Source organism: Protopterus annectens, chromosome 2.part1 (genome assembly GCF_019279795.1).
Source record: "Protopterus annectens isolate FY-2018-M chromosome 2.part1, PAN1.0, whole genome shotgun sequence".
NCBI classification, from domain to species: Eukaryota; Metazoa; Chordata; order Ceratodontiformes; family Protopteridae; genus Protopterus; species Protopterus annectens.
In genome coordinates, this window is record NC_056729.1 from 361,810,860 (window position 1) to 361,822,960 (window position 12,101).

The window sequence follows — 12,101 nt, forward strand, 5'->3', positions numbered from 1 at the left end:
TTCTCCCCCAATTATCACTAAAGCACAAGTCCTCATTTTAATCTCTAAAGGTAAAACCATTGCATCGATGGTTCCTGATATCACCGGATGCCTGTTAAATATATTGAAATACTACCTGTCAGGCCCACCAGAATCTATATTCAACTACAGCCTTCAGACAAGCTTCATCCCTATTGAATGAAGGACTGCATTGATCATCCTTCTACACAAAGGTGCACCATCAAGAGACCCTGGGAACTACAGACCCATATGTTCATGGAAAGAATTATCGTGGACCTGATGAGACCTAGGAAATCTTCAAACACTGAACTCCTTCTGGTTTGGGTTCATCAAAGGCAGGTCCTAGAGCTGTGGATGAGGGCAAAATGGTGCCTATTGCTTACCTTGGCAAAGTCACAAATTTAAGCATATATCCCTGTGTCATCCAATGGATAGGACATGTGAAGTTACAGTGAGGGAATCCACCTCCATCAAGAGGCCTGTTACTAGTGGTGTCCCACATACTTAATATTGGGACCAGATCTATGTCAGATGATCGAGTTTTCAGAGATTCGAAATTCATATGGATGAGACCATATGATCGAGTTTCCAAAAACACAAACATCAAAAATGTACTTTTTTCCCTCATTTTTGCAGGGAGGGGGGGTGACTCCCAAACCCCATGCAAATTCTATATACCAACTCTGAGATCGTAGTGCAGCGAAGAAAAGATTACATTTCCTGATTCTCTCTCTACTGTGATCTCCATTCTAAAGCTTTGAGTTTTCAAAAACTCGATCATATGGTCTCGAACATGTGGATTTCGAGTTTCTGAAAACTCAGTCAACTGATGGGGATCCTTAGGACCTTTCCTGTTCAGAATGTACTTCTCTGAAGTTATTGTAGTAGCCTGCCTCTCTGATAGCATAAGTGCCCACATGCCAACACATGCCATTATAACTCACCGTAACCTAGATAACCATATTTTTAATCAGATATGAAATTCAATCAATTTCATCAGATAGTTTCAAAGAAACACTAACACAGTATAAATGGAATGTACTTATAGCAGTGCCAGTAGATACTGGTATAGAACACTTTAATAACATATTCTTACAGACCTTAAATAATTTAGCACCAATACATAACAAAAGAGTAAAGTCCAACCCTGTACCAAGGCTGACAAAAGAAAAAAAATCATGATAAAAAGGGATAAAGCCTGGAAAAATTGGTATAAAAATATAACTCAAAATGCCTTCCAGCAATTTAGACATCAAGCCACGGTGGTGCAGCGGTTGTTGCCTCACAGCAAGAGGTTCTCCTGTTAGATTATCTGCTGGAGTGCCTTCTGTGTGGAGTCTGTATTTCCTCCCCGCGGTCGAGTGGCGTTCGAAAGACATGCGTGAATGGGTGTGCCTTCGTTGAAGGTTGTGCATCGGGCTGGCAACTCGGCACCATAAAAATCTACTGCCAATCATTAGCGGACCGGAGTTTCGCTGTGGCGACCCCTAACTGGGAAAAGCCAAAAAGACAAACAGAAGCCTTGCAAAACTCCATGCCAAACAGGATGAGCAAACACATTATAGCAACCTACAAGACAAACATAGAAACAATCCAAAACTTTTTTGGTCATCACCAAATAAACTACTCCACCCTAACAAGACCACCACTCCTCTCCAAAAACAGATGGTACAATAGACTATCCCCACAATGTTTAATTCCTACTTTATACAAGCAATATTCTGTCTATTAGACACTAATACATCTGTCCCTCTCTCTCTTCCCCTGTCCAATCAAAACCACTCACAGCTGTTCAGTTTGTCCAGTGCCTACCTTGTTCATAAGGAAGTTGTAGCTTAAACTAAACACTACTACTGTAGCCGTAGACCTGCTGCCATCAGACTACCTAAAAATGGCTGCAGAAGTCATAACCTTCCCTGTGTCCATACTAATTAGTTAGCCTATGCCAGAAAGATGCATCCCATCACTGTGGAAGAAATCCTACATCATACCATTGCACAAAGGAGGTGCGTCTACAGATCAATAGCAATTCTCTCTCTCTCCAAAATAGAGAAACGTATCTGTATGCAGCATGCAATACCTAACCTCAAATAGCCTGCTGTCAGAAACACAACATGGCTTTAGGCCCCAGCACAGCACCACTACTGCTCTACTGTATTTTACCAATATAATAAACTGACATAGAAACGATGGTCTGCTTGTGTCCACCATGTTCTTGTCAGAGGCATTTGATACTGTCTTACACCAGCAACTGCTCATTGGACTCTTCTCAACAGGTCTTTCACAGTACTTCTTGTTGTGGTTTCTTCGTTACCTATCTAGAAGAGTCAACAAGACGTTAAATGGCAACAAACCTACTTATCCTTTCAACCAGTTACTATAGGTGTTCCTCGGGGCTCTATCCTGGGTCCTAACCTATTTAATTTGTTTTTTAATGACCTCCACTCACCATGCTAGTTTAGTTCAGTATGCAGATGACTCAACATTAATATGTGTGGCCTCAACAGTAAATAAGCTCCAAGACATTACCAAAAATCTTTCTCCTCTATAAAAACCAGGCTCAAAGAATCCAAACCTCCTATTCAACCCCAAAGAAAACTAAGTTAATACTTTTTTACCTCAAAAAGTTGCCAAAATCAAAAGCTATCTTTTACCATAAAGTCAGCGAAGAATATGAAAGTGTAGCTGACAGTAAACTTCTACGTGTTTGTAAGAGATGAGTCTCAAATATGACTTGCACATATTGCACACCATTAAATCGACAAACCAGAAACTAGGCTGTGTTTATAGGATCAATGGTTTCTTTACAGATACTGCAAGAAAAACTTTAGCCACCACCTTCTTACTGCCAACTCTCTCATATGCCTAACGCACTTAAACAATATTCAAAGAAAGAAACTTGCCACCTGCTACAATAAAAATAGCTAAATTTGCAGCCAATCTCCCTCATAGAACCTACCCTTGTCATAGCTTAAAGCAATTAAACTGGCTTGAACTACACAAATACCAGACGTATTCACAACTAACTATGGCACACAGACTCATTCATCATCCAGAAAAATGGCCTGCACTACAAAACTTATTACTTACTTGCTGTCCAGTAAGGGTCCTGCATTCTAGTAACAAATTCTTATTACAAAAAAGTTAAATAATTTTTCAGGAGACTCTCTCTACCCCTAATACATTGGTAAACTCTGGAATAGTATCCCTACATAAATAAAACTCTCCAACAAACTCAATAGGTCTCAACCACTGCTTAAACACTGTGTTAACCAGTCCTGGTCCTGCACATGCTCATCACAAGATTGACTGTGTTCGAGTGACTCTCTCCAAGTACTCTCCTTAAGCAGAATATTCTCAACCACTCACTGACATGACAAAGCAATTTTTATACATAACTGCTGCCTGTGTACAGTCCACTAAGTTGCACTTGGGTTTTCTCTTTAGTAACTTCCTCTGTAAAATCTTGTTTGTTTGTGTCTTTTGGCTTTTTCCCGGTTAGGGGTTGCCACAGCAGAACTTCCGGTCCGCTAATGATTGGCAGTAGATTTTTATGTACTTGCTTGCCGGGCCTAACACACAACCTTCAACGAAGGAATGCCCATTCACGCATGTTGCCACACAGAAGACACTCTAACTGAGAATCGAACTGGCAATGTCTAACTGTGAGGCGACAATGCTACCGTAGCAAATGTAACTAGTGTTTGTGTATGAATGTAAATAGAACTGAAACTACTCTGTTTTAAACTTGAATACTACACAGTTGTTCTTTTCCTGGTAAACAAAGGCAGAAATAAAGTAAATATAGAGGGCCTTTTGCTGATGACTGTAAGCTGGGTGTAATAAAGGAATCCCCCAAACATGTAGATATCCTTCAAGAGGGAAATAAAAATGTGGTAGTTTACAAAAAAAAATAACCAAACCAAGTGCACTGTTAGTGTCATCCAGTGCTATCCAGGAAGCACCACAAATAAATGTCACAAATGCAGATTTATTGTAAAAAAACATAGGTAGTATTGCAGTTATAGACCGGTTCTTTTCTGTTTTTTTTTTAATAACATATTTGTTTTAATAGGGCACAGGTGATTTAGATATGTTACAAGTCTTATTGTAGGGTTGTCGATTGATAAATTATTTTATCAGCTTGTTCTGTTCTTTTATATATTTTATGTTTATGTTATTTCTTTCTGTTATGTGTTTAATTGCTGGTTGGGGACATTTTTGATTAGCTGGAATTTCTTTTAAAGGGTATATAATGATTAGCTGGAATTTTAATGATTGTTCTGAAGAAGTCTGTCATTCAGCAGTCGAAAGTGCGTAAACTTTTGTCAATTAATTATTTTACTTCATATATTCTTCAAAACGCTTTGGTGCAGTTTGCCTTTTCATGTGAGCCTTTATGCTTACTAAAATGACTCAAAAGCATTGTAATACTTTTTTTTACATGTGATGGTTTCTGAATTCTTGGATTCATTTGGATGACAGCAGTAGTGTACTTGGATTGTCTCTTAAACTTCAAGTAGGATATGACAGACAAATAACTGGTACCAAAGTGACATGATACAAGAGGTTTTACGAGTTTTTGAGCATGCGCATTTAATATTGGATTGTTTGGCTCCTTTAGAATTTAAGTCATGTATTTATTTATTTATTTGCTTGTTTAATTGCATCGTGTGACGGTTTAAAGTTTAAATAGGTGGTTTGGATTGTCTTCGTTCTGATGAAGTCTTTCATTTGATAAAGACAAAAGCACTTATTGTACGATTTTTAACAAACAGCATTGAGTTACGATTTTTTTGTTCGGTTTTATAAATGTATGTCTATATAGATAGATATATATATATATATATATATATATATATATATATATATATATATATATATTCACTTTAGAACATCAAAAGCCCATAACATTGAAATTCAAAATACAGAGACCAAAATCTTGAAAATTCAAAACACTGAAAAGTCAAAACATTGAATTCCATAACATTGAAAAAAAAACATAGGAAAGCAACATGTACTATATTCCAGCACAACTACATACAGAAACAAAAAAACAAACCATATTATACTTCAAGTATAAGCAGGGGGCAAGCCCTCCTGCAACCCAATTTCCCCCACACCCCCTGCTACTTAAATATATCAACTCTGAGATTGCACTACACTAAGATGTGTTATGTTGTAGTATAGCAAGTAAGGAGGGAACATGACTGAGGTTATGTATGAAACTCCGGTAAGTATCATTGAGAGACATATAGTAATGATTTAGCAGTGAAGTAGTGTTTCTAAGAGAAGGTTGAGAATAGTTTTTGTTAGAATTTAACAGGCACTCATGAAGTGCAGAATTGTATGTTTGTCATTTTGTTCTGTGTAGTGCGATCTCGGAGTTGATATATTTAAGTTGCATAGAACGTGAGGGCTGCAGCCCCCCCCCCCCCACATGAGGGATGCAGGGGGGTTTGCCCCCTGCTTATTTTTGGAGAAGTGTAATCTGGTTTGTTTTTTATTTGTTTCTATATGTAGTTGTGCTGGCATATATTAAATGTTGGTTTCCTATGTTATGGGAGTCAGTGTTTTGAGTTTTCAGTGTTTTGAATTTTCAGGATTTTGGTTTCAGTGTTTTGAATTCCAGTGTTATGGGCATTTGATGTTCTAAAGTGAATCTGTATATATATATATATATATATATATCTATGCTCTCACACACACACACACACACACACACACACACACACACACACACACACACATACACACACACACACACACACACACACACACACACTGCTTCATAGGGGATACTAGGCTATCGACATGGAGGTCATTTTAAGCCAAGCTGAAATACCATGAAAATGTTAGTCGGTACATATGATTGCATTTATTGATGACTGCCCATGTCCTGGAGGGTTGTGGGCATAATTTATGGTGCCCAATCCAATTGTCCAGGTTCCTCTTGAACGGTATCATAGAGGTGCTCTGTTTCACATGAATTGGTAGTCTGTTCCAAAGATGCTGCAATCACTGGGAGATAAATCTGTCCCTCCAGCATGTCCTATTTAAGTTGCAGGACATATTTAGATCCCTGAAATGGGTAGTCTTATTCCCATTTGATTTACTAATAATTCATCAAGTTCATTAGGTTTGGTTCTTGGTTTGCTCTGTTGGCCAGGCATAAGTCTCCCATTAGAAGTCTATACGACCCGGAGTATAGTGACTTGGGCTTTAGTCAATTTGTGTAAGGCACATGCTGGAGCCCTTTGATCTTCTTTGTTAGAAGCCTTTGAGGTCTCTCCAGTTGCTACAGGTGCTTTGTACAGTACATGCTGAACAGGAAGTTATACTCAGTTATGGGCTGGATTAGAGCCGAGTATTGAAGGGTTATAACCTCTCTTGCTCTTGAGGTGATGCCTTTACTAATCAAGTGTGCTATGTAGAAAGCCTTCCTTACTACAGTAGACACATGGTGGTCAAAGTTAAGGTGGCAGTCAACTTGTGATCCCAGGTCCCTTACCACTTCATTGATAGTGCAAAGGGACATTGTGCCAAAGGGAATGACTATGCATTTCTCTGCATTCAGTTTGAGACCGTGACTATTACACCAGTCGCTGGTCTGTGTGAGGCCCTCCTGGAGTATACTAACATCATTTGGAGATTCATTGACTGCACCTAGTTTGCAGTCATCTGCAAACCTGGTCAGCCACAACCCCTTAGTTTTGACTTGAACTTCTGAGAAGTATATAAAAACAGTAAGGGCCCAGCACTGACCCCTGTAACACCCCGCTAGTAACAGGTCTGCTGGTTGACGTAGAGTCCTACTTTGATGGTGTATGCCCAGTTTGTGAGCCAATTGGCCACCCATCTTACAACAAAGGGATTTATATTCAATTTGATAAGTTTGTCAGTAATGCCTGAATGTGGGATTGTTTTGAAAGCCTAGTTGAGTTATGCTGTGTGCACAGCTTTGCCCTCGTCAATGGCCCTGGTAACATTTTCAAAGAAGTCCACCAGATTTAAAAGGCAGGATCTCCTCTTCACAAAGTCGAATTGGGCAGGATCCAGGGTTTGGAAGTTGCCTAGGTCTTTATTTATGAGGCCCGTAATGATGCGTTATATGGCCTTACAGATGAAACTGGTCAAGCTTATGGGTCTGCCTGCCATCACAACACTGCCCAATTCAGTCAAACCTTCCCACTCCAAAACAGAAGTGCATTATAATTTAAATGAAAAAAAAAAAAAGACTGCATAAAATTCTTGCTGCAACTGGACTGCCATTGAAATGACATGATTCTGTCTGAATAAAGAGTTGACCTAAAGCACAGTGTAGCGCTAAGAAAACCTAACATAACTCTCAGTACACTACTAAAACCATAACAAGTTAATTGAGAACTGACCTATACAAACCATATTAAAAGCATCTCAGAACTAAAACAGAAAACCATCCACTGGACACGCCATTTAAAAAGGAAAATATATATATAGAAACTACATAAAGCCGTATTCAATAGCTATTTTATGCAATTACTGAATCCCACTGAAGTTAATAGAAAGCAATGATTCATACCTAAAGAAAAGGAGATAAATTGGGCAAATATAGCAAATGGGTTCTGGTTTCTGTAATTGGTGCACTATCTGGTGTAGCAGAATTGGAAAACTTTGTTCATGGCATGTGGGTGAAACTAGTTCATTAAACTCGTAGCACAAGATATTCCATTTATTATGCACCAGACTACTATGTATCGTGGAAATGTATGCACTTAGTTACTTCACAGCGGTGGCATTCTGATTAACTTAGCCATTTTGTAGCATTCCGGCATTACCCTTTTACAGTGAACTCCTGCCTTCTGACATAGAACCTGTATACTGATGAAAGACAGTATTGCTGAATCTAGTCTGTTGCCACTGAGGGTAAGGTACTTAAGAGCCTAGGTGCACATAGCCTAGCTTTAGGAGGATGCAGGATGAGATCCTAGGCACAAGTAGCCTGGCTTTGGAGGGAAGCTGGATTTTAAAAAGGAGTGCCTGACTTCTTGGCAGTGGTTAAATTCCCTTTGCAAAGGTAGTTCACATAACACACAAGCATATCTACATTAATACATAGTCTGTATTAGAAGTTTTCTTTTCTTTTCAGTTTCCATTTCTTTACTGAATTTGAGGGAACTGAATATAACAAAAGGCACACCAAGCACCATGCTTACATATACTGCCAAATACTAACAGATATCAGTTGTAAAGATTGTTTGTAGTACTTAAGTGACCATATGCTTTTCTCAAATGAGGGAAACTGTAGCTTCCCATGTCCCAGTTTTTGTTTTGGATAGCTTTTGTCAGGTAAAAGGTAGACACGCAGGCTGCTGCTTGCTTTAGTAACTAGATATCCATTCGAAATACATTATACTGATTTAAGGAATAGCATAAGCTGGCTGCTGGTTTTGTTCCATTTTTGAGACGGTGAATTCATGTTCCAAACAGTAATAATGCAGAAATGTTCCTATGCTTCTTGAGTTTTACCACAGCAGCTGGTATCCGTTGAAGTACCTTTGTGTTTAAATAATGTTAATATGGTTTTCAGATGGATACCTTTTGTTATACTTTAGATGCGTCTGTCTAAGATTGAGTCATCAGCTCAGCATATTTTTTCACTCACTTTGGTTATTATAAAGTTCCATACTGGATAGGTATACAGCTTTACAGTACCTTCTGTAGATCATAAATTGTTTATCTTTTCACAGTGTTGGACTTCTGTTTGCTTATGTCGCCAATCAAAATCTTTCCACTCAAGCTAAGGGAATTACAAAACTGGTCAACAGCAACTTTAAAGACTTAAGAACGTTAGTCGAAAGTGCCCCAGGGGTAAGAACAATTGTTTAATGATGTGCTTTAAGTATTTTTTTTAAATATTATCCTGACGTTGTACAAGCTGGAAATTAAAATGTTGGTGGATTTGCCATTTTCCAGGAAAAAAAATACAAATTCTTCAAAATGTGAATTGGCTAAGAACTGGAAATCATGAAATTTCATGGAGTTTGGCAAAATAGGCCAAATTACTCATTCACTATATCTTGTATTTACTATTTGTAAAGTTGTTGGTTTACTTTATCAAATTTTTTGTTTTCAGAACTTTCATACCCGTCTCTGATCTTGCTTATTGTCTTTGATCTTTCCTCAGTTTTGCCCAGTCATTCATATGATTTTTGATTTTCTAGTAAATCACTGGAGTAAAGTCAGTCAGTAATGTCAAACATTAGATATTTCATACTTCTTACTGTCAGAAATGCATGTTGATGCAAAACCTGTTATTTTGTTAACTTTTTAAAGGAATTGGAATAATGATTAAAATTGTTTCTCATTTTGGACTATAACTTGTATTATTTTTTGCCTTGCCTAGATTCTTGAGCAAAGAAGTCGAGAGTTATGCTTGGTATACTTTTGCATATTTTGTGTACATAAGCTAAAAAAAAAAGATGGAGTAGGTTCATAGGTGTGTTTTAGGCTAACAACCCTTGTGGCCTTTTTAAGCCTAGCCATGCATCCCAAATCTCTGACTAGTTCTGTTACCCTTGGCAAGTGTAAGCAGGGGGCTTGGGAGATTAAACATTTACAAGCAGGGGCCTGGGAGATGAACCATTTATAGGCTGTCCATTAGTGAAATAGGTGCCAGACCACAGTTGAATTTCCTGTTAACAATCCACTTGTCCACATTGCACTTGAACTGGGTTAGGCAGAAACTCTGCTTCTTCATGGATTGTTCCAGAGATAGGTAGTTTCTGGGATGCATACCTGTCTCTCCACCAGGTCCTACTTATATCACGGGCAATATTTAAATATTTAGAATGGGTAGTTCTGGTGGTGGTTGTTTTGCAAATATGCAGGATGTCCATTAGGGTGTGGTCCAACAATGCTCTGTATGCCAGGCAAAGATCTCCCCTTAACAGCCTGTAGGAGATGGAATAAAGAGGTAGGGCTTTGAGGCGGTCTGCATAGTATGTTTTTTACCCCCATATTCTTTTAGTGTTCTCTGTGGACATACCAGTTGTTGGATGTGTCTGGTTAAGTACATATCAAAGGGGGCATTGTACTTAATGAAAGGTCTGATTGCTGATTAGGTAGAACAATGACCAACTTGGATCTAGATACCATACCTTTGTTGATAAGTTGCACAACATAGAATGATTTCCTCACTACTGTAGACGCATAATGGTCAAAGGCTAGATTACTGTCTGCATGTATCCCCAAGTGCCTGACTACTGGGTGAGTTATTAGGAGTCTGTTTAGCTACCAGACATGCATGCCTTACCAAATAATACTGTTATGCATTTCTTTGCATTTAGCTTTAGTTCATGGCTCTGATAGAAGTTCTTTGTCTGTGCCAGGCCTTTCTAAAGAACATTAGTGTTGGTGGGGCATTTTATGATTGCTTGTAATTTGCATTCATTTGCAAATTTGGTCAACCAGAGGCCCTTGGCTTTGGCATGGACTTCAGAGAAGTCATTGCCAATAAGGAGTGTTCTCTGGACCGATCCCTGAGGGACTCCTCTTGTGACTGGCCTCTTTGTAGAGGTGGAATCTCCAGTTCTAACTTCCTGGGTCCTGTCTGTGAGCCAGCTGGCTATCCACTGGGTGACATAAGGGTATATACTTAACCTCTTGAGTTTATCAACAGTTCCCAAGTGGGATATTGTGTGAAATGCCTTGGCCAGGTCAAGGTAGGTAGTGTGACCCATTGCTTTGGTGATTTTCTCAGAGAAGTCCACTGGGTTCAAAGAAGTCCACTGGGTTGAGTAGGCATGACTGACCTTTGAAACCAGATTAGGTTGGTTCCAATTTCTGGAGGGTTCGTTTGTCATTATTGATCATTTCCATGATAATTCATATTATGGCTTTGCATATAAGACTAATGAGACTTGTGGTTCTGTTGTTTCATGGTCTGTAGATGTCCCACTTTTCTGCAGTGGGGTGGAGGCAGAGGTTAAATAGCAATTCCAGACAATCTGATAGGTTATATTTCATACTATTTAGAAGGCATCCTGCAATATTGTCAGGACCCATAGATGCAGTGTTCTTGGCCTTGGAGAGAACATTGAGGACCTGTTCCCTAGTGATAGTAGGGAGAATTATATTTGATGTTTTTTCCTGAGGGGGAAGGGCGGGGGGGTTAGAGCCAAATTTATCTACCAGTAGGTTTGCTGTATATTTTGGATTAGTATAGGTTGCTTCGTTAACAATGAGCTCTGCACACAATTGTGCATTGCCTCTGAGGTTGTGGACATAGCTTAAGAATATGTTGTGGTCCTCCTTGGTAAGGGAGGCCAAATTTAGCTCAAATTTGGCTTTAGTAGACTTTATTTGACCTCTGAATTGTTTAGTTTGAATGTGCATTTTTTTTTCCTGCTGGGGGCTCAACTTTTTGCCATGATGTTCTTCCTTCTGTTGTACAGCTTATTGATGGTATGATTCCACCAAGCTGGCTGTTTATTGAGTTCTGTACTTATTCTTCATGGGTACAGTTGCCTCTATGCACCTGTCAACATGCTTGTATAGGGTTTCTGGGGTTTGATATTTTGATAAGTTATCACTTAATAGTAGGAAGTTAGCCTTAGAGTAGTTTCTGAACATTCCAGGGTTGACTAGGTTTCTGGGATTTACTTTTACTTCAAATTATACCGTTTTGTGGTCTAACCTTACCAGAGAGAACATTACAGTATGGGGTGTGCAGCCCTCTCCCATATTATTGAGGACCAGATCCAATATGTTTGCACCCTTGATTAGTATATTGAAAGTCTGGTCCAGAGAGTTTGTAGTTACAAAATCTAGGAATCTTTGTGCCTGCCGAATTGGTGTTGTACATGATTCCCAGTTAATGGGCAAAGTCACCCATGAATATGGTATTGGGTTTGGATGGTCAGTGTTTCCAGTAAGCTTAAATACATGTTACAAGTTTCCTGGGTTATAGCGTGGGACCAATAGCTTGCAAGGAAGTGGTATGTCATTCTGCCTATGGGGTTTTAAATGGGGAGAAGCTCAAGTGCATCGTCCTGTTTGACCAGTCTTTAGGTATGTTTATTTTTTATGTAAACTGAGAAGCCTCCACCTTTAGTCCCTGT

General features: G+C 39.0%; 1 protein-coding gene across 1 annotated transcript in view; it reads left to right on the top strand.

The window, feature by feature from the left end:
• The window catches only part of PROM1 (prominin 1), a 1,709,767-nt gene that overhangs the window by 571,563 nt on the left and 1,126,103 nt on the right, over nt 1-12,101 (top strand). The window contains 1 exon segment of the mRNA XM_044062202.1: nt 8,730-8,850. Coding sequence (XP_043918137.1) covers nt 8,730-8,850 — 121 coding nt within the window.